Below are 25,205 nucleotides of genomic sequence, written 5' to 3'. Positions count from 1 at the left end.
GTAAGATTTTAGATTCAGCATTCCAGACATGGATCACAGGCTGAGCTGTGGGTTTGTGCATCAGAGGAAAAAGACTGGGCTTAAAGATCTGGGGAGTCCTCTAACCCCTCCATCTATGAAAAGGAGCCTCTTTCTGTGATAGGGGGTTGCAGTGTTTGCATGTGTAATGTATATCCTTTACTTTATATAACCTCAGTGTTCTATGTTTTGAATTTTTTTTTTTTTTAGTACATGCTGCCGTTATTGCCATTAATGAAGCTATTGACCATAGAATTCCAGCTGACACGTTTGCAGCTTTGAAAAATCCCAATGCCATGCTTGTGAACCTTGAAGAGCCCTTGGCTTCCACTTACCAGGATGTACTTTACCAGGCCAAGCAGGACAAAATGACAAATGCTAAAAACAGGGTAAAAATGGAACATTTGTTCTTTCTAACTGATTTATATTTGTTCACTGTTTGATATGACTCCATTTAAAAAATCAGTTTTATCGAGGTATTAATTTACATATAATAAAATTCAACCGTTTAAAGTGTACAGTTTGATGGGTTTTGACAAATGTATGTGGATGTGTAACCACCCCAGAAGTTCCCACGTCTCCCCTTCATAGTCAGTCTGTACCTCCTCATACTCCCCACCCCTGACCCCAGCAACTACCAGTCTGTTTTCGATCACTTTAGTTTATTTTTTAAGAATTCTATATAAATGAAATGGAGTTACCCAGTATGTAGTCTTTTGGTATTAGATTCTATTTTGACTTCTACTTCCTTCTTGAGTTTTGTGCAAACCAGTGACAGGCTCTGCGATCTAGTCCCTGGATGTACCTGTTCTGCTCAGGTCTGAGGCAAGGATGCAGACTCACAAGTGAGCAGGGCAGGGTTCACCAGTGCTTCCTTCTCTTGCTTGACTCTGGAAGAACCCCTGGGCTTGTTATTTACAAGTGGATCTGCTTTTTATGTGTTTAGTTTCAGTTGTGTAGCATTCTGCTTTGTTCTTTATTAAGGATTTTAAGCCACACTCTTACTTGCTCTTTGTTCTGTAATGGTGGGGGAGGAGCACAAATGTATTTCTGTGGTCTTAGAGACCTGAGCTAATTTAGTTACACTTTCTTACTCGTCTTCAGACAGAAAGCTCTGAGAGAGAAAGGGACGTTTATGAGGAGCTGCTCACTCAAGCTGAAATTCAAGGCAATATAAATAAAGTCAACAGTAAGTATATCCCCACATCAGGCACCTAGAAGAATGTTATAGAATAATGTGGCTGTTGATCTCTTCTTGGACCTATGGCATGGTTTAAGTTTGTTTATTTCAGACATTTATGGGTTAGCTTAGGAACTATTACTGATTTACTGTCTTTTGTGTTCATACATCTTCTCTTTGGGCTACCATTGTCCTCAGACAGGCCCCCGCTCCTCCATCTACTCATCTGTTGTAACTTACAGACTGGATTTTTTTGGCTACAGTTTCACTCTTTCACCCTGTGTTAGACACTTGAATGTGAATAGGGATTTCATTTTCCTGTTTTTATTTATTTATTTATTTATTTTAAAAAGTAATTTATTTTTGGCTGCGTTGGGTCTTCGTTGCTGCACACAGGCTTTCTATAGTTGCAGTGAGCGGGGCTACTCTTTGTTGCAGTGCACAGACTTCTCATTGCGGTGGCTTCTCTTATTGCAGAGCATGGGCTCTAGGCACATGAGCTTCAGTAGGTGCAGCATACGGGCTTAGTAGTTGCGGCATGCGGGCCCTAGAGTGCGCGGGCTTCAGTAGTTGTGGCGTGCGGGCTCACTAGTTGTGGCTCGCAGGCTCAGTAGTTTTGGCACACAGGCTTAGTTGCTCCACGGCATGTGGGATCTTCCCGGACTAGGGATCGAACCCGTGTCCCCTGCGTTGGCAGGTGGATTCTTAATCACTGCACCATCAGGGAAGTCCGTGTTTTCCTATATAGTTTTGTTTTTCTTTTAAAGAGTAATACAAGTTATCCAGAAATAAACAACAAACCAAAAATTAGACCCCATCACCTAGGATAACCACTCTTGATATTTTTAACATATCCTTCAAAACATATATTTAAACAAAAATGAGATTGTACTGTTCATATTGATTTTTGAGTATGGTACACACTTTTGAAAAACTAATTTCTTGGAAGTGTCATTTTCATTTTGTTACTCTTCTTCAAAAGAACCTGCATTCGTTCCTTATTACTTGCCAGATAAAACGCAGATCCCTAGCCTGGTGGAGTTCTTTATGTAGTATTTTATGCATATAACTCCCTATAGAAACTCATGTGCCTAATTGTCTCCCATATTCGTTGTGTTTATTTCATGATTCATGAAAAATGGCTATGGAGTTGTTCAGAACTGGGATTTGATCTCTTGCCCTCATATTAATAGCTGTGGGAATTGGGTACGTGTGGCATATAATCATTATATGAATGATGAGATAATGTATATAAATTGCCTGGTATTTAGTAAGCACTCAGTAAATAATATTATTATCACTTTTGTTAATCATGTAATCTCGCCACTGTAATGCCCTCATGCCTCATCTCTTACTTAATCCAAATTATACCCATCATTCAAGATTCAGCTCAGTTCTCACCTCAGTGCCCAATATACTTGCCATTCAAATCTCCTACAGCATTTATGTGCTAAACCACACAATTTTGTACTTAATATGTATTATCTTAATTGCTTGCTTTTTGTTTGTGACTTATTTATAAACTTAAAGTAGAGTTTACTTCTGAGTTCTGCTTCTTTTCAAATCCTCATAATTCCTAGCATAGGGTTAGACTCACCAAAAGAACTAAAAAACCTTGCTTGATTCAACCAGACTTGATCTCATCTTGATCAAGATAATAATATGGGGCTTCCCGGGTGGCACAGTGGTTGGAAGTCCGCCTGCCGATGCAGGGGACACGGGTTCGTGCCCCGGTCCGGGAGGATCCCGCATGCTGTGGAGCGGCTGGGCCCGTGAGCCATGGCCGCTGAGTCTGCACGTCCGGAGCCTGTGCTCCACAATGGGAGAGGCCACAGCAGGGAGAGGCCACAGCAGATAGAGGCCCGCGTAACACACACACACACACACACACACACACACACACACACACACACACACAGAGATAATAATAATAGTAATCAGTGTACTCTTTGTTCCTTTGGAGATCCTAATTTCTCACTTGAACTAATACTCTGAATAACTGGAGAGAATTTATAAGATTTTACCAACTCCATATGATAGGGAGTTCTAAATCCTGACCAGGAGTCTTCGTATTCTGTTCCATTCTGGCTCATTTAGGATAATAGCTTTCTGAACAGAGTAATAGTTCCATTCATGTATGGGTGATTTGTTGTGCTGTATATGTATGAATACTACTTTAGTCAGCAAGTATAAACCAGAATGTCCTTGTAGTTAGTCCTCTGTGTGAGAAGAAAGTCCAGCACATTTCCTGCTGCATACACCGTGTAAAATACTTTTATTTACTAAGGGTTTTTTTCTCTACCATGTTGTCTGGGATTTTATAGCCTTATAGCTCTACCTGGCTAATTATATTAGAGCCTGTTATAAACTTATAAGGAGAGAAACATATGTATATATTTTTAAAGTGTTCCATGCATACTGTTCTCACGTGGTCAGAGGAGCAAAATAGTAAAAATTCCCTCAAATAGCTTTCAGTATAGTGAGGAAGGTAAATAGTCAAATGAATAATTTCAGGGCAACTTGGTTAGAACAATACAGTGAGTAATTTCAAGGCAACCAAAGGTGTGTGAAGTACAGTCATAGAATAAAGAAAAGAATGATGACTTTTCCTCAAGGTTTGTACCTGAACCTTCACTGGGATTCTTAGGGTAGGTAAGAAGGTGAGGATAAGGCAGAATTCCCCATAGGGGGACAAGCTTTTCCTAATAGTAGAGAAAGTCTGAGACAAGGGAAAGTTGTATGGTAGGAAGATAGAGGGACTTTAGGTCCCAGGAATCACCTTAATGTAATAATAGGTAAGATTCTTTCCCTAGGGCTTGAGAAGCCATTCATGCTGCCCCAGAAGAAAGCTGCAGGCCAGATAGTTAAAAATGAGAAAAAGTTTTTATTTTTTGTTAACTAGGATAAGGAAAATTAGAGTTAGGTAATTAAAGCATAGTGGGAGAAAGTGTTTAAATAATGTTGTAAACTTTATAGTATAAATAAATGTTCATTTAAATATTTACATATTTAAGTGGTAAGTTTACATTTCTAGTAAAAGCATAATTGACTAGATGCCTTTGCAGATGGATTGTCTGAGATTCTGCATTGCACATGTAGAGGAAACCTGGTTGTTACCTATATTGCTTTTGTTTTCTGTCCCCCACTACTACAGAAGCTCCCTGAAGATGGAGATAACCTGTCTGCTTTGTTCATGGCTGTGTTTGCAGCAGGTGCATGGTCTGTGTTGTTGAAAAATGCTTGTTTAGTGGCTAATGGCCACATAGACCTGCAGCCATGATTCAAGGAGCTGCTCACCTCCTTCATGTGGTGATCAGTGAGCTGCATTGCAGGGGAATGTTGGGAAGAAGGAAACAGTCTCTTAGGAATCTAACCTTTTCATCCTTTTACCTCTTGGTGTTATTTTTTAGTTCTAGTTTGAGTCTTTGTTTTCTCTTGCACTGTTTTGTTTCTTTATAACAGCTTACATTAATTTTCTTTTTGTTTCTTTACTAATGAAAACAGTTAAAATTGATAAGTACTGCTATGCCCCCAATATTTTGATTTTTAGTATTTTATTTTATTATTGACTTTTTTTGCTACTTTGGTGATAAAATCAGATGGTCATTCCTGGGTGGGACATGGGAGGGAGAACTCTATATTCTCTTCTAAAATAGGAAAGCTGAAATTAATACAATAATTATGATTTTCTAATGGCTGTCATTTCTGAAATCAGAAAATATGATATTTTGACTTTCCACTAATAATACCTTATTTATTTTACAATATAAAAGTAGTTTATGTATATGATTTCATTTACTCTTATGAGGAAGGTATCTTTGTTATCATTTTCAGATGAAGGAAAATCTGCATTTTTACTGTTGGATAATAAAGCCCTTGTGTGACGTCAGGTTCTGTGACTAGAAGTAGAGAATATTGAGGTGATGTAGAGAGCCCCTTCTACTTCACGCAGTCAGACCAGCCTTGATGTCTAGGCACTGCTTTGGGCAGAATACATTCAGGAGATGCCAGGATAATGAAGGGATTCAGAATGATGCTGTATAAGAAATGGTTGAAGGAACTAAGGTTCTTTAGTCAGGAGAAGACAGTCACAGGGAAGGGGGTTGGATGTATTCAAGTATCAACTCTAGGGTGGGAGCTTTAACAATTTTTTTTAAACAGAATTGTCCAGAGATGTAGTAAATTGCTGGGCAGGATACCTTCTCCTGTATAGTAGTTTAGTCTGGATAATGACTTGGCATTTTAGAGGGAGTTTAGGCATGTGTTATTGGTGCCTCTTATATTGCTGCCCAGATTGGTGCCAAGCTCTCTGCATCTAGAAGCTTTTAAGTAGGCCTGGGGGTGTGGTCCAGGAATCTTAAATCTGAACAACCTGGGAACCCCTGGACGTGATGACTTTAAGATTCTCTTCCAACCCCAAAGTCTGATGCTTCTGTGATACTCCAGAATAAAAGCTATCTAATTATGTTTCCCTGATCTGGAACTGGGATTGGTTTTCAGGAAGGAAAAAATATTCTAGGCTATAATGTTAACATAGTTTTTTCTTACGCATTTGCCTTTTTTCCTCCTCAGTGTTTGCTGCATTAGCGAATATAGACCTGGCTTTGGAGCAGGGATCTGCACTGGCCTTGTTCAAGATTCTGCAGTCACCAGCGCTGGGCCTTCGAGGACTGCAGCAGCAGAATAGTGACTGGTACCTCAAACAGCTCCTCAGTGATAGACAGCGGAAGAGAGAGGTAAAAGTACCCTGAGTTGCACCTGCAAGAGTTTATATACATCCTTTTGAATCCCATCCTGTTGTGTCAAGATATACATGGGGCCTTTTTTTCCCCCCTTAATATAACTTTTTCTCCTGCAGATGAATTAGGCTGTTTAATATCCTCAGGTAAAGTACACATTGTCTTCAGCTCTCTTTTGCTTTTAGAGTTGTAAATCCTCTTTTAAAATAAACATTGCCCATCCTGGCAAGTGAATCTGATCACCGCTTCACTTGAAGTCCCTTAAATCCCCAACTAAAAGCCATTAGGGAGAACCTGAAAATTTATTTATTTATTTATTTATTTATTTTATTTTTTTTTTTTGCGGTATGCGGGCCTCTCACTGCTGTGGCCTCTCCCGTTGCGGAGCACAGGCTCCGGACGCGCAGGCCTAGCGGCCATGGCTCACGGGCTTAGTTGCTCCGCGGCATGTGGGATCTTCCCGGACCAGGGCACGAACCCGTGACCCCTGCATCGGCAGGTGGATTCTCCACCACTGCGCCACCAGGGAAGCCCTGAAAATTTATATTTTGACTTCAGGAATTTCCACTCTTAAAAAACCATACCTGACGAGTTTCCTCTGGCCAACACTGGAAAAGTACTTAATGTGCAGTAAGAGTGGACAGTGTGGGATTTTACTTTATGGTTTTCTTTTTTTAGAACAAATAGGGGATTTCTTTTTTTTTTTCTTTTTCTAAATAAGGACAAGTATACATTTTACAAATCCTCAGCATTGGCCAGAGAAAGCAGCATTAATGTGCTAATGATTCTACAAACATTTTATCTCAGAACATTTTGATGCTCTTTACAAAATATATTTTTTTAATGTGCTTATATCAGGAGAGTCACTCTACCCGAGATTTGACAAGGGCATTCGGCTCTCGCTCAGGCTGCCACTTTGGCTGTGTGTAGCCTGAAGCTGTCTCTTATACCTGTGGCTCTCTGTCCCTAGTGACTGCTGTTGAGATATGAGAACTACAAGGCCCGGAGGCCTAGGCAGGAGTCATCTTTACCTAAGTGTTCTTTGCTTTTCGCAGCGTGGTCAGGCTGAGGCCCTGCAGAAGGAGGAGCTACAGTCCGGAGTGGATGCCGCAAACACTGCTGCCCAGCAGTATCAGAGAAGTAAGAGTCCTCTCAGCTGCGTGTCCACTGAGATCCTGAGTAGGGGAGGAAAGTGGCTTTGTGTCATTGAGGGATCTGAGGTTAGATTCTGTCACTCCTCACCCCACCCCAAGGCTACTAGCTGCAGTCAACTACCAGGTACCTTTGGTGGCAGAAGGGTTCCCTCCAGTTTTAAAAGTAGAACTGGAGTCAGCGTAGGCTCACTTCAGCTAGTAAGCTCGTACTTACATGGTTGGTTAGGGAAGCACCTGGAAGAGACAGGACTAGGGATTGATTGGCAAGATTTGGATGGTGAGAGATGGGAGAGAAGGTTGTTCCTAATATGGGGCAACAGGGGAAGAGGAAGTGTCAGCAGAGGGACAGAAGGTGAAAGATGAATTAAGGAACAGTGGCTAGAATAAAAGTTTTGTAGATTTTTTTTTTTTTGCGGTATGTGGGCCTCTCACTGTTGTGGCCTCTGCCGTTGCAGAGCACAGGCTCCGGACACGCAGGCTCAGCGGCCATGGCTCATGGGCCCAGCCGGACCGGGGCACGAACCCGTGTCCCCTGCATCGGCAGGTGGACTCTCAACCACTGCGCCACCAGGGAAGCCCAGAAGGATGTTTTAGGTAGAGCATAGTGGTGGCAGGCAGGATGATTTGGAGTGGAAAGAAAATAGGGGTGAGGAAAAGAGGGGGCTGCTTTTTAAAGACAGATTTATTGAGATGTAGTTCACATACCATGCAATTCACCCTCATACAAAGGAGGCTGTTTTCTAAAGATGAAAGTTCTACTTTAAACGTCATGGCTAATAGTTTATCCACAGAATATAACTTTCTTCTGTGAAAATTGGCATCTGCTTCCCATCGGGCCTCTCAAAGCCAGCTGCCTTTGTGACCTTGTTTTCTACCCAGGACTGGCGGCAGTGGCAGTGATCAATGCTGCAATCCAGAAGGGTGTTGCCGAGAAGACTGTTATGGAGCTAATGAATCCCGAAGCCCAGCTGCCCCAGGTGTTTCCATTTGCTGCTGATCTTTATCAGAAGGAGCTGGCTACCCTGCAGCAACAGAGTCCTGAGGTGAGTTAACTGAACCTGTGCTGTTTGTGAGCAAAACAGAGTGGACGTGAATTTAAAATTTAATACCCACTTCTTGGTGTAGTTAGGTAGAGGGGGTTTTTTTGTTTGTTTTGTGTAACTAGAAACTTAGACTCGTTATGGTTCTATTAAACTTCTGACCTCCCTTGGTATTCCATAATGTCTTTCCTTACTCTTTCCCCCCTCGCTTTCTGTACAGCATAGCCTCACCCATCCTGAGCTCTCTGTTGCAGTGGAGATGTTGTCATCGGTGGCCCTAATCAACAGGGCGCTGGAATCCGGAGACATGAATACAGTGTGGAAACAGTTGAGCAGTTCAGTTACAGGCCTTACCAATATTGAAGAAGAAAACTGCCAGAGGTGGGTGCCCAGAGTGCTGGGTTGAATCCAGTAGGTAACTGTCACCTGTCTCGTGTGCCAACACTCTTATTTTCTTTGCAGGCATTGTGACTTCAGTGTGATTGTCTTTTTTTTTTTTTGGTACATTTTATTCTTTACTATGCTGAAGGTTTTGTAGTAGATTACAGATATCATAACATTCCACTCCTAAATTTATAAGTATGCTTATTTAAGACAATGAGGATATTATATAGCCAAAATAACACTCTTATACCTTGACAAATCAACAGTACTTCTTTAATACTTTCTAAACCTAGTCCATTTTCATATTTCTTGTTCCAAAACTGTTTTTTCAGCTGGTTTGTTCAAACCAGGATCCAATCCAGGACCACATGTTGACATCTGATTATTGTGTCCCTTTGGTATCTTTTAATCTAGCATTGTCCCTTTCTTTATGACACTGACTTATTAAAGAGATGGGGCCAGTTGTCCTATAAAATGTCCCATCTTCAGTTCTGGTTGCTTCCTAATATTTGGTTTATTCCTGTAAATTGTAAATTAGGTCTACAGTCTTGTCAAGATTCAATTAAATATTTTTGACGACGTGTGTTTCATATTTTCTCATATCAAGAGGCATATAAAATCTGCTTGTCCCCACCATTAGAGATACTAAGATTGATCCTTGGATTAGGGAGTCATCTAATCCCTCCATTGCATATTTATTTTTCTCCCTTATCACCAGAACATAATTTTTTTTTTTTTTTTTTTGGTTGCTTCGGGTCTTCGTTGCTGCTTGTGGGCTTTTCTCTAGTTGTGGCGAGCGAGGGCTACTCTTCGTTGTGGTACACAGGCTTCTGTTTGAGGTAGCTTCTCTTGTTGTGGAGCATGGGCTCTAGGCCTGCGGGCTTCAGTAGCCGTGGCTCGCAGGCTCTAGAGCGCAGGCTCAGTAGTTGTGGCACACAGGCTTAGTTGCTCTGCGGCATGTGGGATCTTCCCGGACCAAGGCTCGAACCCATGACTCCTGCATTGGCAGGCGGATTCTCAGCTACTGCACCACCAGGGAAGCCCCAGAATATAATCTTTTTTTGTACCTTTTGCACCATCAAAATGTCCAGTTCCCCATTAACCATTCATCTAATATTTTTAACCCCAATTGATAATCCTTGCCTAAATCCTTATACTTTCAGTAAGAGTTGCTGAATGGTGATTTGTTGATCTGTCATTCCTTCTGTGTTTGTTAACTGGTGTATGGCCTTGTTTCCTTGTCTTTAGAGAGATTGCTTGAGCTGCTGCCTCTTATTCCAGAGTTGGTCTTACTTGGAATTTAGAACATGTAATATAAATAGGCCGTTAAGAATAAGTGATATCCTTGCATTTTTACACTTTGCTCAAGGTAACTCCTTGGTCCCAAAGCTGACCTCTAGAATACATCAAGCTGTTGGGGTTCCTTAGCTATCTCTGTTCCTTGGATCCTTTGCCCCCATGTCTTCTCATTCCTGTCAACCAAAATAATCCTGAAGGTCCCTTTTCTTATGTTGCACTTCATTGTCTCTTTTGTTGGGGGAATGGGGCAGGTATCTCGATGAGCTGATGAAACTGAAAGCTCAAGCACATGCAGAGAATAATGAATTTATTACATGGAATGACATCCAAGCTTGTGTGGACCATGTGAATCTTGTGGTGCAGGAGGAACATGAGAGTGAGTAATCTACTTCCCGTCCCCCCAGATAATGTCACAGTTACAGATAATGTGATTGCATTAGCTGGTTCTAAACACTACTTCCGGGAGGATTTTTGGAAATTGGAAAAAAAAAACAAAAACTATCTCTTAATCTGTCTCAAAAAGCTACAGTTGTATATTGTTTTCGAAACACCAGGCAACTGCTATAATTAGATAAGTATGTAATAAGAACTAAACTTTTCAGGAGGTGAATTGAACATGATCTGTTATTTTGGAGTGCTATTATAAGAAGTGGTTCTGACACTAACTACCTGGAGTTAGGTCATATTGCACAGATTGAGGGCACAGTCCTCCCCAAGACTCCTCTCACTTCAAACACCAGCCTTAATCTCTGGAGTTGCCAGGTCACCACACTTCTGAAAAACTGGCTATATATTCAGGGGTCCCCTTTATCCCCTCAGGTTCAATAATTGGCTAGAATGACTCACAGAACTCAGGAAAGCACTATACTTATGGTTATAGTTTTATTGTAAAGAATACAAATCAAGATGAGTCAAAAGAAGAGACCAGTAGGGCAATGTCTGGTAGGGTCCCAAATTCGAAGCTTCTGTATCCTCAGGGTGTGTTGCCCTCCCAGCCCATTGATGAGTATCACAACCAGGGAAGCTCACCTGAGCTTTGGATATCCAGAGTTTTTAGTGGGGCTTCGTTCCATACAAATAATGGATTGAATTATGGCCAACTATTGGCCAAGTAATTGAATTAAATTTCCAGTCTGCTTCTCCTCCCTGGAATAGCTGGGCTGATATTCTGAGATCACATGGCTCAAAGCCCAAGTCTTCTAATCACATGGTTGGTCTTTCCAGCGTGACCAGCCCCTATCCCAAAAGTTTCTAGGGGCCCACCAGGAGTCACCTTGTTGGCATAAACTCAGGTGGGGTCCTAGGGGCCCACTATGGATAATGAAGATACTCCTATCACTTGGGAAATTCCAAGGGTTTAGAGCCTCCTTTCCAGAAACCAGGGACAAAGACCAGCCAAATTTTTTATTATACAACAGTCTTTACAAAAGTAGTCCAGCTGTCTGAGATACCTGAGGAGTGACTATTTCTAGTTTTAATTAGTGTTTCCTGTGAGAAATATTCAGTGATTTAGTGGGAGGAGCCTTGCCTTGGAGTAGGAGGCCCTGAGCTTTGATTCTCTGTTTCTTACTTGTTTGCTGTGTAGTGTTGGAGAGGAGATTCCTAAAGCTCATCTTTTTTTTTTCCTATAAAAATGTTGAACTAGGTGACTATATTTATTTATTTATTTATTTAATTTATTTCTTATTTTGGCTGTGTTGGGTCTTCGTTGCTGTGTGCAGGCTTTCTCTAGTTGCAGTGAGCGGGGCCTACTCATCGTTGTGGTGCATGGGCTTCTCACTGCGGTGGCTTCTCTTATTGCAGAGCATGGGCTCTAGGGGCATGGGCTTCAGTATTTGTGGCACGCAGGCTCAGTAGTTGTGGCACAGGGGCTTAATTGCTCTGTGGCATGTGGGATCTTCCTGGATCAGGGTTTGAACCCGTGTTGTGGCCTCTCCTGTTGCGGAGCACAGGCTCCGGACATGCAGGCTCAGCGGCCATGGCTCACGGGCCCAGCCGCTCCACGGCATGTGGGATATTCCCAGACCGGGGCATGAACCCATGTCCCCTGCATTGGCAGGCCGACTCTCAACCACTGCACCACTAAGGAAGCCCATCTTCATCGCTCTTAAGAGCAAGTAAAAATAAAACAAAAGGACTTGAGATTTCAATAGGAATATGGATATAAGGGAGTTTACTTAGATGAAAAAAAACCCACTAAATTTAAAGGAAAAGATTTAAATGTTGCTTAATATTATGGATGACAAATTGTCGTTTGAATCATGGTAACCCTTGGATAGAGGATTTATGGTCACTTACGATGTTTAAAGACTGTTTTATTTATACAATTTCTTAATCTAAAAAATAACCTTTTGTCCATTCATACTTAGGGATTTTAGCCATTGGTTTAATTAATGAAGCCCTGGATGAAGGTGATGCCCAAAAGACTCTGCAGGCCCTGCAGATTCCTGCAGCTAAACTCGAGGGGGTCCTTGCAGAAGTGGCCCAGCATTACCAAGACACACTGATCAGAGCAAAGAGAGAGAAAGCCCAGGTGAGTGGCACTAAATTGTTCCTTTTTGTTCTGAGAACTTCATCCTTCCTAGAACGGAGATAGAGGTAGGGGTGTTCCCTCAATGACTATTTCCTGGGCACCCTTAGAGTCAGAGCACTGGAGGGACACACGATGTAAGAGTCATAGACTCCACCTTCCAGAAGCTTATGCTATTTTACACATTTGGATTTTTTGTTGTCCTTTGTTGTTATGGTTATAAACACATCTCTTATGTCTCTTTAAAGAAATTCTCTATTGAAATATAAGATCCAGAAAAGTGTGTCAATTATTTAAGTATACGGTTGTATAGATGTTCAGAAGTGAGCATACCTATGTAACTGGTGCTCGGATTATAAAAAGCATTAACAGAAACCCCCTTACGTCCCCTTACATCCTTATTCACCTCCCCCCTCCCTGCCCCCCAGCACAGTGGTAACCACTATCCTGATTTATTCTAGCACATGTCTTTTGGTAAATATATGTATGCATTTCTATTAGGTATACATTTGGGAGTGGAATTTGTGGGTCATAGGGAATACATATGTTAAGCTTAGTAGGTAATGCCATAAAGTTTCTTTTTTTAAATTTAAATAATGGCTTTATTGAGATACAATTCACATACCATACAGCTCACTGTTTTGAAGTATACAATTCAGTGGTTTTTCGTCTATTCACAGAATTATGCAACCATCACCACAATCAATTTTAGAACACTTTCATCACCCCTAAAAGAAACCTGGTACCTGTAGGTAGTCACTCCTCATTTCTCTCAATCTCTCCGGTCCTAGGTAACCATCAGTCTACTTTCTGTCTATGGATTTGTCTATTCTGGACATTTCGTATAAATGGAATCATACAATGTGTGGTCCTTTGTGACTGGCTTCTTTCTCTTAGCTTGGTTTATCCAAGCTGTAGCATGTATTAGTATTGTCTTTTTATTGTTGAATAATATTCCATTGTATGGCTGTACCATGAGTCGATGGTCATGTTTCCACTTTGTGGCTATTAGGGATAATACTGCTGTGAATCTGTTCTCCAAAGTAATTGTAATACAAACCATTCTTTAAAATGTTTGTCTTGCCTCTCAGCTAGTTTGTTGAGGAAATGGACATGGTTTACTCCTTTTTTAGTCCTCTTGCTGAATAGGAAGTTGCCATGTGTTTAGTAGGCCCTCAGATATTTGTTCTGTGATGAAAAACATAATGACCATCTGTTTTTCGGAATTGTGATTCATCTCCTTTTAAGTTCTTCCTAACTAAAAACAGTTGGATAAGGAGGACCACAGCTTTCTTTTCTGACTTAGAAGATCCCTATGGTGAGGTTCTTGCAGCAAGCAGAAGAGCTAAAAGAAATTCTTAATTCAGGGGGTCAGATTCCTTCTGGGAAGACAAAAGTAATAAAACAGATCAGGGCTTTTGTGTTAAGGGAGCTATTGTACACCAACAGCCTTGTGGGCTCTAGGAGTTTGGGTTGTGGGGGAGGAGCTGTGGATAATATAATGTTGATAGATCTCTTTTGATTCTATTGTCATGAGAGTAGTTGACATTACTGTGTCCTAAACGTATAAGTGTAACAAGTACCACGTTCCTTTTAAGAGGGTCATTGCTATGCATGTCAGTTGATCCTGTGGTGTAGGTTGAATCACAACCCCCATTTTGTAGCGAGGAAATCGAGACAAAGGCATTAACTGGTTTTACTTACTCAAGTGAGAAGCGGTTGACTGTAGGGAAGCTGTAAATAGAGGTCTGTCTTTGATATCAGTTTACTGGATCAGAGCTTCCCAAACTTGACTGATGACTAGAACGCTGGGAAAGTCATTTTAAAAATACAGATTCCTAAGCTTTAATTCTACTTATGCTAATTCAGAGTCTCTAACCTGGGGCCTGGCTGCAATGATTCTGCATAGGCCAGTGGTGGTAGTGTTATTTTTTGCTGCCTTATTAGTCCAAAAGGAGTCTTATATCTGATCCCACTGACAGAGGAATGGGCTTTGAAAGAATAAGCTAGGTCTGAGTTCGTGTCTAAAAAAGGAAAGTAGATTGAGGATGTAATTTGTACCAGCTCTCACTCATGTGATGGGCCTTACTGCTCCTTTTGTTCGGGTCATAGGAGTTAAACTTTTATTAGAGGATGTGACTAGAGTTTGAAGCATTTCCTTTTGCTGTGGAATAACTTCTCAGAGTTCATCAAAGGCAGAGGAAGGGGGAGAGTTAGAGGAAAATGTGCTTAACACTGATGTTCTCACATGGGTAGACTATACTTTAGGTGTAATTGTCTTTTTTTAAGCCTTAGCTCAGCTTTTAAGTTCCTCTTGGGAGTAGTTTTAAAAATAACATCTGAGTTCCAAATTTAGCAAGCGAAAGATGTTAATTTAAATTTGATCTGTTTTTCTTGTAATATCTTTCTGTCTGGTTTTGGTATCTTAGAATGAATTGAGAAGTGTTCCTTCCTCCTTTATGTTTTAGAAGAGTTTGTAGAGGATTGATATTAGTTCTTTAAACATTTGGTAGAATTCACCAGTGAAGCCATATGGTCCTGAATTTTTGGTTTTGTTTTTGTAGGATATGTTTTGATTACTCATTCTATCTCTATATTTGTTATAGGTCTCTTCAGATTTTCTTCAAGTAAACTGCCTCTTTCTCTTTGCCTTTAGGGAATTCCATTATGTATATATCTTCTCTTTACTCAAATCTGCTGAATCCCTCTAGTGAATTTTTCATTTCAGTTATTGTATTTTTCAACTCCATAATTTAATCTGGTTCTTTTTAAAAAGTATATTCTCTATTTGGTGGGACATTGTTCTCATACTTCTTTTAGTTCTTTAGATATGGTTTCCTTTAGTTCTTTGAACATACTTAAGATAGCTGATTTAAGTCTTCGTCTACTATGTTCAATTTGGACAGTTTCTGTTGTCTGGTTTTTTTCCTGTTTGGACCATGCTTTCTTTTTTCTTTGTATGTCTTGTAATTTTTGGTTGAAAGCTGGACATTTTAATAATAATGGGGCAACTTTGGAAATCAGATTCTACCCCCTCCTCAGGGTTTATGGTTGTCCCTGTTTGTTTCTGTTGTTGTTTGTTTAGTGATTTTCAATTCTTTCAAGTCTGTATTCTTTGTCATGTGTGTCCACTGAAGTCTCTGCTTGGTTAACTAGTGGTCAACTAATGATTAGTCAGAAATTTCCTTAAATGCCTAGAACCAATAAAGCTCCCAGCCTTTGCTGAGGGCCTTTGTGTGTGTTGGGGCATGCCCTCGACTCTCAGCCGGCAGTTTACAATTTTGCTTTACCCTTCACTTCATGCTTGCCCAGAGCCTCAAGGTCAGCCAGAGGTCAGAGCTTACAGCCTTATCAGATCTCTTCTGAGCATGTGCATGGCCCATAATGCACTATGACCTTCTAGATTCCCATCCCAGGAATTTGTCAGAGCTTTTCAAAGCTCTCTGTGGACATCTCATTCTGTAGCTTTTCCTTTTAAGCTTTTTGGTTAACCTATTATTTGCCTAAGTTTTTACCCACTGCCCCAGGCATCTGTGATGTGAAGCAATTACCTCTTACTCTTTTGTACAAATACCCCTGGAGAAAAGGCTGTTTGCACTGGGCAAGCTCTAAGTCAGGTCAAATAAAGACAGCCTAGCTGTGGTCTTCCAGGGAACCACCTAACATGTCAACTAATGACAGTTCTGTGGGAATAGATAAGGCTTTGAAGGAGGTAGGTGTGTATGGGGTGGGGGTAGAGGGGGGTGGGCAGAGCACAAATGGGAATAGGGCAGTTTAAGTGCCATAGACCTCACTGTTATTACTGAGAGTCAGCTGTTCTTGAATAAACTCTCTCTGATTGCTGCAAGCCTTTGGTTCATTTCTATAGTTTTGAAAAAGTTGATTCTGATGACTTTTGTCAGTGTTTTTGTTGCTTTTATGTAGGAGGGGATAATCAGAGGTCCTTCCTCTACTGTTTTCACCATTGTCAGTTCTCTCTTCATTTAAATTTAGTGCCTTTGGAATACTTGCTAAAAGTAGATTACTGGTCACTGGGTAGTATTGTTTGAATGCCAAGACACAGATATCAGGAATTCTCAAGGAACTCATTTTATAATTACAAATATGAATGATTTTAAGTCTGGTTTCTGCTCCCCCACCCCACAGTCTGAGTGTACACAGACAGGCATACATGCATGTAGCTAAAAATCAGCTGGTGTGCACTGACATGGCTGTACCAGTTGTTAGAATATTGAATACTTTTGTTTGGTACATTGCTCCTGTCCCAGACCTCCCAAATGTGTTCCACCCCCAGTTCTAGCTCTTTCCCTGAACTTCCGCTATGAGCAACTAGAGGATTAACACCTAAACCAGCAAGGGGCCATAAGATCTCTGCTCCACTCTGATTGATCAGTGCTTGTGTTGATAAATATGTTGTATAGATTCATGCATGTGTGTTTACATGTGTGTATGGTAGATATGGAGTGGTTTATATGTATATATAGCGTAGTTTACATATGTGATGAGAGATAAAGCATTACATTTATGTTACACATATATGTATCTATAATATGTTACGTATATATTATCAATACATATGTGTCATATTTTATCAATCATGACACATGCATCCATGCCACATATAATAGAGTCTTTTAAGGAGGTTTTAAGGGGTGAGAAGTGCCCTTTGCAAGTGTGTGTGTTTGTGCTTTCCGAATATATACACGTATATATGTATGGTAGCCATTCTTTCATCTCTTTTCCCTTTCTTTTTGCCGTATCTTGTGGCTTCTCCACCTCTTTTACCTCCAGTTATTGCCCACTCGTTTGATTCTTATCTCTGGTCCCTATCTCTTTACCTCTTCTAAAATGCAGTCAGTGTGCTTCTAAGTGTCAGTCAGAGTTGTTAGGGGATGTTATTTCAGTATACTTTATATAGCATTTTCACATTAAATCTATTTTATCTCAGTATTCTCCAGAATATCTCGTTCAAGGTTTTAACTCTCTACTGAGTGATTTGAGTTAATCTTTACAGCAAACTTTAACAGGAGGATGTTGGGTTTTGTCATCTTATTCGATCTAATTGGAGCAGAGAGAGCCTGTTCTTTCCTCACATTGGGATGAGCTGGTGTATGTCACCAATCTTGCCTCCTTTAGTCTGGTGAGGGGTATTTTTGTATATCATTTTCCCCTAATGTACCTGAGACAGTGCTTCATTGTTGTTGGTTTTTTTTTCCTCCTCTCACACCACAGCTCTGTACCTTGTTTCTTAGGGGGGAGTATGTATGGAAGTATTTGTTTTAATCCTTCTGCTTTAGCCTGCCTGGGGCAGAGAAGACAGAACTCTGAATGGTCAGAAATCATGGTAAGCTGCACCTTTCTCTGGATGCAAGGAAGGTTGTGCCAAGCCGCCAAGCTTTGCTTATAGTAGACTCTGTTCAGAGCTGGCTGATTCGTGCATTAGCCTAAAACTGAGCCAGAAGTGACCTGGTTCTGTGGAAATACTTGCTTTGGGGTGCAAGGGTTTTTATGCCACTTCTCTTGGAGCCTGCACCTTCAGCCGTCTAGCTTTTGACTTCTTAGTTTAAGTTGTTGCTGACTCATTGTATCGTCTCGTATTGAAACTATTGCTTAGCATTGCCAGTATTTATTCGTATGACTCTAGGGAATTGTGTGTGGCCATTTTCTATTTTCAGTAACAGAAGCTGACCAGTGGTAGGAAAATGCTAAGTTCTGCAGCTATTAGGTGACTTGTTCTTGCGTTCTGTTTATTGGGTTACTCTTTTCTTTTCCCAAGACTATGAGCTTCTTAAATTGGGATGGTGTCTCTTATGATTGTAAGTTAAATGATCTTTCTAAAATTCTGAATTAGAGAGAAATCTTTCGATTTCAGATGCCTTCCTTTGGCCTTACCCTGTCACCAAGGCACTTTATAAATTGCAGGGGTTTGTGACTGCTTGGCTCTGCTGAGTGAAATATTGTATATCTCTCCCCAGTAACGCAGGAGGAAAATCAAGCCTCCTCTAAGGTTTTGCACTTCAACTGCTGGGCCTGCAGAAGGCAGTGAAACTTTCCATTTTGCCGCACAGCCCAGACCCTGCCTCACCTGGCAACACAGTTATAGTTACTGATCCCAGCCGCCTCATTGGTGCCTTGGCAAATTATATTTACATCAAGCAGTCTCGATGGATTTTTGAGCTACTATTTAATCCCAATTGCTATTAGCTCAAGCCTCAGGAACAGTTACTTTTGTTGAGTCTGTCAAGATTGCCTCAGACATGACTCTCAACCTGGACGCTTTAAAACCTGAGGTGCCTTGTCTAGAAGGAGAAAAAGACTCCACTTCTATTTCACCTCTGTCCCTAGTATTCAGTTCAAACTACACTAGGGACTAGAGAGGCTTTTGTTGGCCATGCTGAGAAAACTAATCACCATTTATTATGTTTCTGTGTGAAAATGTGTTTTTAAGTTTCCAACAACTGATATAACTTTCAAGTTTTAGAATATAAGGTGTTGATAAGATTAAATTGCCTATAGTGACTCCTGGCTTCACATGTGATAATGTCTTGATAGTCCTAAAAACAGTAGTCATAGAGAATATTGAGTCCCTCTGAATATTGTTGGCAAAGGAGGCTTTCTAAGAAGTACTTCATGTCATGGTGCTTGTCACAGTATTTAAGTCCCTGGGCCCCTTCCCAGTTGGGATCTTTTGCCCCTTCTAGCAGCTCTTGTCCTCCTGAACAACATGAATCCATCTTCTTACATCCATCACCTACATCTGTGATATTTCTCTTGTAAACCTTTACCGGTTTTTTGGTGCCCAGCTTCTTCCAATTGACTATTCCATGAGTCTAGTATGTTGGAAACTTCTTCCTCTATCTCTAATGGAGTCTCAGAAGCCACCATCATGACATGTACCCTGATTTGATGACTCTAGTATTGTTTTGCTTTTAATGGTTTGTAGGAAACCCAGGATGAGTCAGCTGTGTTATGGTTGGATGAAATTCAAGGTGGAATCTGGCAGTCCAACAAAGACACCCAAGAAGCACAGAGGTGTATGTATCAGTTGTTTTATTTCTACTCTGGTGGAAAGTGGGGGTGGCAAGGTGCTCTGTATCTTAGAACTCAGCTTGACCAAGATAGAAAGATGTAGGGGGAACAGTTTGCTAGTAGGTGAATCTAGACATCTTCTAAACTATTCCAGTAACAGTTCTCTTCTGGGGTAGTTGCCTTAGGAATCTTTGCCATTAATGAAGCAGTGGAGAATGGCGATGTTGGAAAAACACTGAGTGCCCTTCGTTCCCCTGATGTTGGCTTGTATGGCGTCATCCCCGAATGTGGTGAAACTTACCAGAGTGACCTTGCTGAAGCCAAGAAGAAAAAACTGGCAGCAGGTGAGTTTGGGCAAATAAATATGTGCCCTGAAAATAAGAAGTAAGAACTTGAAAATATCACAGGGCAGATGTAGAGCAAAGGGACAAGCTATAGGGAAAGGTACCTCAGAAGTACAGTATTAGGCTTATTTTAAAGACTCAAGGAGATAATATTCCTTTTTTTTTTTTTTTTTTTTTTTTTTTTTTGCGCGGTACGCGGGCCTCTCACAGCTGCGGCCCCTCCCGCTGCGGAGCACGGGCTCCGGACAGCAGCCATGGCTCACTGGCCCAGCCACTCTGCGGCATGTGGGATCCTCCCGGACTGGGGCACAAACCCTCGTCCCCTGCATCGGCAGGCGGACCCCTACCCACTGCGCCACCAGGGAAGCCCCCTCTATTTTTGAAAATATTCTTTTTCTTCCCCTTGAGGGTGGCTATGTTAATAAAAAGGTCAGTTTTCTGAAAACGTTTATCTTTCATAGGGTGTTAGTAGTTCTGATTACCTAAGCCTATAGATATTTAAAAGTAGTTTATCTGCAAAAAGAGGAGAATTAAGATAAGATTTTTCATCCTGTTTCATGGCCCTTTTTAAAAAATTAACTAGAGAGGCTGAATGGCTGCAAGTCTTTTATCAGAATAGTTTTCTGACACACAAGGTCTCACTCAGGTATAGACTTCGGAAGGAACAGAGGCAGTCAAGGATGATTTCCCCATTTGGACTTCATAGGTGTTTTCTTTTTATACTGTGGATATGAATGAGCTACATGAGACATTACAAAGTCATAATTTAAGAGGGACTTAGGATCGCTCTCTACTCTCATAGACCCAGGGACAGGTTTTGGAATGGTCTTCATTCAGCTTGTTAACCCTTACCAGAACAATCCTGTGGTATTAGACATGTGAATGTGGGGAGTGTGGCTCTGGGTTTCATCTTTCCTTTATTTTCTGCCAGGAGATTATAACAGCAAGTGGGTGAAGCACTGGGTGAAAGGTGGCTATTATTATTACCACAATCTGGAGACGCTGGAAGGAGGATGGGATGAACCCCCAAACTTTGTGCAAAATTCTATGCAGCTTTCTCGGGAGGAGATCCAGGTAGGTCACATTGCTTCACAAAAGAAGAAGCTGAGAGAAAGTACCTGTATTTTAGAGGTAATATTACTTAGGAGGAACAGGGCATTTGGTCAGAAGCCCTAGACTAAAATTAAGGCTACATAACAAACTACTTTGGAGTAATTTTTCCAGTGGGAGTGCTTAAGGCCTAAATTAGTAAAACATCTGGATTATAGACTTAAGTCAGATGAATTGTGTGCTTTTTAAAGAAAACTGGATGATCCAGCAAAGAACAAAAAAAGTTGCTCTGACTTCTCATTAAATGCAACAACTCTTAATCTTTCCCAGTGTACATTTTTAATCTCTTTTCTGACTATTCCACAGATTCCAACTGTACTATGTTAGAATATATCCTGCACTTTCACATAAAGTTAGCATTTTTTCTTATAGCAGCTTTTAAAGTGCTTCTTTCCCATCCCGTGTCTTTGCTTATGCTGTTCACTCTTACAAGAATTTTCTCATTCAGCAGTTCCTGAATACCTCCTATATGTACCAGACACTCTTCTAAACACTGGAGATACAGTTATGAACGACACTGGAGATATAGTCATGAACGAAGCAAAGTTCCTGCTGTCGTGAGATGTCCCTCCCCTGCCATCTACATCTGTCAAAATTTTATCCTTCCAGGCACACCCATCTCAAAGTGTCACCTCCTCTACAACTCTTATTAAAATTCCTTTTCCTTCCCCTCTCCATCTTCATTTCAAGCCCCCCCCACCAATAGTCTTTGTATTCATTTAGAATTTAACCAGCTTGGATTTGTTTCAGTCGTGTGTGTACTTACCTTATGCCCACTGTTAGTTTTTAAGGTGAGATACTAAGTTTGCAATCCTTATATGTAATGGTCACTTACTTTGTCCTTGACGGGCTGTTGAGCACTTCCAGCGTTACCTGGTGCTGAGCTCGTGGTTATCAACCTGGAGTTGTCTAATGTACATGAAAGGAGAGGGAAATATATTGAGGGAAGTTGTTCAGTAAGCTCCTGTGGGTCATGATTAGACACATGATTAATATGTACAAAGATTCCTAGAGAGAAGGGACAGTAAAGGACTTTTAAAAGGTTATCTACTTCCATTGGGCAGTTATTCCCAAATCCTGTGTAGAAAAAAATGGAATGTTCACATATGTAAAAACTGAAGTAGTCCCTTTCTTCAGAACTCACCTATCAGAGGAATGAGTTTCTATCTTGTGTTTATTAAAGTTCTCCTCTGAGGGAAATTATAGTCTCTTACCTTCCCAGTGTTTCGTCTTCACTGCTAATGGTTTCACAGGTGATTAAATTTAACTAAGCTCATTGAACTCTCTGTTGGGCGTTGAAGGGCTATAAAGATGTATCAGAGTCTCTACTTCCCAGTTATTAACAATATTGTGGTAAAAACAGCAGGCAGAGAACTAAGTACTGCAACATAAGACAGAGAGAAATAGGTGCTCTAATAACAGTAAAATAGAGGAAATGTTAAGGAAGCAGTTAATTCTATCCTGGAGAAAGACAGCATAGATAACATTTTAGCAGATGAGAAACAGGGAAGTCTATTCTGGACAGAAAGGACAGTGTGGGGAAGGACATCAAGGACTGGAGGAACATGGGCCATTTCAGGGAGGATGAGTGGTCCTTTGACTGGCATGCAAAGTGGAGGAGGCAGAGAAGAGAGGCAAGGACCTGACGGGCCACGTGAAGGAAGCCAGGGTGATCTTCCAGCAGAGTGATTTTTAACTCTTTGGGTGATGTACACCTTTGAGAATCTTACGAACCTCCACAGAGACACTCCTACTTAGTGTTTTGTGTATGGACCTAAGATTTTTTTAAAAAATAAATTTATTTATTTATTTTTGGCTGCATTGGATTCTCGTTGCTGTGCACAGGCTTTTTCTAGTTGCGGTGAGCGGGGGCTACTCTTCGTTGCGGTGCAGTGGCTTCTCTTGTGGAGCATGGGCTCTAGGCACGTGGGCTCAGTAGTTGTGGCTCACGGGCTCTAGAGCACAGGCTCAGTAGTTGTGACGCACGGGCTTAGTTGCTCCAACAGCATGTGGGATCTTCCCAGACTAGGGCTCAAACCCGTGTCCCCTGCATTGGCAGGCTGATTCTTAACCACTGCACCACCAGGGAAGCCCTGGACCTAAGAATTTTTTTTTTAACTTCTTTATTGGAGTATAATTGCTTTACAATGGTGTGTTAGTTTCTGTTTTATAACAAAGTGAATCAGTTATACATATACATATGTTCCCATATCTCTTCCCTCTTGTGTCTCCCTCCCTCCCACCCTCCCTATCCCACCCCTCTAGGTGGTCACAAACCACCTAGCTGATCTCCCTGTGCTATGCAGCTACTTCCCACTAGCTATCTATTTTACATTTGGTAGTGTATATATGTCCATGTCACTCTCTCACTTTGTCCCAGCTTACCCTTCCCCCTCCCCATAATCTCAAGTCCATGTTCTAGTAGGTCTGTGTCTTTATTCCCATCTTACCTCTACATTCTTCATGACCTTTTTTTTTCTTAGATTCCATATATATGTGTTAGCATATGGTATTTGTTTTTCTCTTTCTGACTTACTTCATTCTGTATGACAGATTCTAGATCCATCCACCTCACTACAAATAACTCAATTTCGTTTCTTTTTATAGCTGAGTAATATTCCATTGTATATATGTGCCACATCTTCTTTATCCATTCATCTGTTGATGGACACTTAGGTTGCTTCCATGTCCTGGCTATTGTAAATAGAACTGCGATGAACATTTTGGTACATGACTCTTTTTGAATTATGGTTTTCTCAGGATATATGCCCAGTAGTGGGATTGCTGGGTCGTATGGTAGTTCTATTTGTAGTTTTTTAAGGAACCTCCATACTGTTCTCCATAGTGGCTGTATCAGTTTACATTCTCACCAACAGTGCAAGAGGGTTCCCTTTTCTCCACACCCTCTCCAGCATTTATTGTTTCTAGATTTTTTTGATGATGGCCATTCTGACCGGTGTGAGATGATATCTCATTGTAGTTTTGATTTGCATTTCTCTAATGATTAATGATGTTGAGCATTCTTTTATGTGTTTGTTGGCAATCTGTATATCTTCTTTGGAGAAATGTCTATTTAGGTCTTCTGCCCATTTTTGGTTTGGGTTGTTTGGTTTTTTGTTATTGAGCTGCATGAGCTGCTTAAGTTTCATTAGGTCCCATTTGTTTATTTTTGTTTTTATTTGCATTTCTCTAGGAGGTGGGTCAAAAAGGATCTTGCTGTGATTTATGTCATAGAGTGTTCTGCCTGTGTTTTCCTCTAAGAGTTTGATAGTGTCTGGCCTTACATTTAGGTCTTTAATCCATTTTGAGTTTATTTTTGTGTGTGGTGTTAGGGAGTGTTCTAATTTCATACTTTTACATGTACCTGTCCAGTTTTCCCAGCACCACTTATTGAAGAGGCTATCTTTTCTCCACTGTATATTCTTGCCTCCTTTATCAAAGATAAGGTGACTATATGTGCATGGGTTTATCTCTGGGCTTTCTGTCCTGTTCCATTGATCTACATTTCTGTTTTTGTGCCAGTACCATACTGTCTTGATTACTTTAGCTTTGTAGTATAGTCTGAAGTCAGGCTCCTTGACCTAAGAATTTTAAACAGAGGAGTGATGTTACCTCACTTCAGCATGTTACCTAACCTCCTACCTCCCTGAATACAAAACAAAACAAAAAATAGTGACCATCAAATTGGTTCTCCCCCTCTCCACTTTCCTCCCTTTCAGTGAATCTGGATTTTCACTGAATCCTTCATCATTTTCTTTTCCCAGAAGAAAAGTCTCTTTTCCCAAACTTATCATTTACCTTGTCTCTTGATTTTATTCTCTCCCAGTTCCTTGCAGACCTTGTACTCCACCTCCTCTTATTTTTTTGGATTATTCTAATATGTAACCTAGATCAGTGCTTTCCAGAATTTAGTGCAGTCTTTAACTGCACACGTTGTTGCCCACGAAATAAAAAAATCAAGGCTCTGATACCAAGGACGGGGGGATATATGGTGTATCCATATATCATGGATATTAGGTGGGTAACCAGGTGTTCTCACTAACCATTCTCACCACTCCTGCCCTCATTCAAGCCAGGTCCTCTCCCACTTGTATTATACGATAACAGCATTCTAATTCACCCACTCAGGCTAATCTGTCAGCTACTCTGCTAACAGTGCTGCTTTTCTAAAAATAAATCTGATGGCTTTATTCCTGTTTGAAAGCTTGCTGGTTCTCCAGTGCTTGTAGTAACAGTTCAAACACTCTAGGCTACTTCTCAAGACCATTTGTAGTCTGTCCACTCCTCTGCAGGGCCCTCCTCTGTGTCATTCCAGAGGCCCTGGGCCTTGGTGTTGTCACCTGTCACTCTGTCTTCTTGTCAGCAATGACCCCAAATT

The 25,205-nt window shown here is 40.9% G+C and overlaps 1 protein-coding gene across 1 annotated transcript in view; it reads left to right on the top strand.

Moving 5' to 3' along the window:
- The window catches only part of IQGAP1 (IQ motif containing GTPase activating protein 1), a 104,752-nt gene that overhangs the window by 51,386 nt on the left and 28,161 nt on the right, over positions 1–25,205 (top strand). Inside the window, exons 8-18 of the mRNA XM_059057250.2 lie at positions 229–407; positions 1,123–1,207; positions 5,771–5,934; positions 6,993–7,077; positions 7,971–8,134; positions 8,352–8,512; positions 10,066–10,190; positions 12,184–12,347; positions 19,288–19,378; positions 19,550–19,717; positions 20,649–20,791. Coding sequence (XP_058913233.1) covers positions 229–407; positions 1,123–1,207; positions 5,771–5,934; positions 6,993–7,077; positions 7,971–8,134; positions 8,352–8,512; positions 10,066–10,190; positions 12,184–12,347; positions 19,288–19,378; positions 19,550–19,717; positions 20,649–20,791 — 1,529 coding nt within the window. The remainder of the gene's footprint in view (positions 1–228; positions 408–1,122; positions 1,208–5,770; positions 5,935–6,992; positions 7,078–7,970; positions 8,135–8,351; positions 8,513–10,065; positions 10,191–12,183; positions 12,348–19,287; positions 19,379–19,549; positions 19,718–20,648; positions 20,792–25,205) is intronic.

Source organism: Kogia breviceps, chromosome 3, assembly GCF_026419965.1.
Source record: "Kogia breviceps isolate mKogBre1 chromosome 3, mKogBre1 haplotype 1, whole genome shotgun sequence".
NCBI classification, from domain to species: domain Eukaryota; kingdom Metazoa; phylum Chordata; class Mammalia; order Artiodactyla; family Physeteridae; genus Kogia; species Kogia breviceps.
This window is presented reverse-complemented; position numbering and strand designations above follow the sequence as displayed.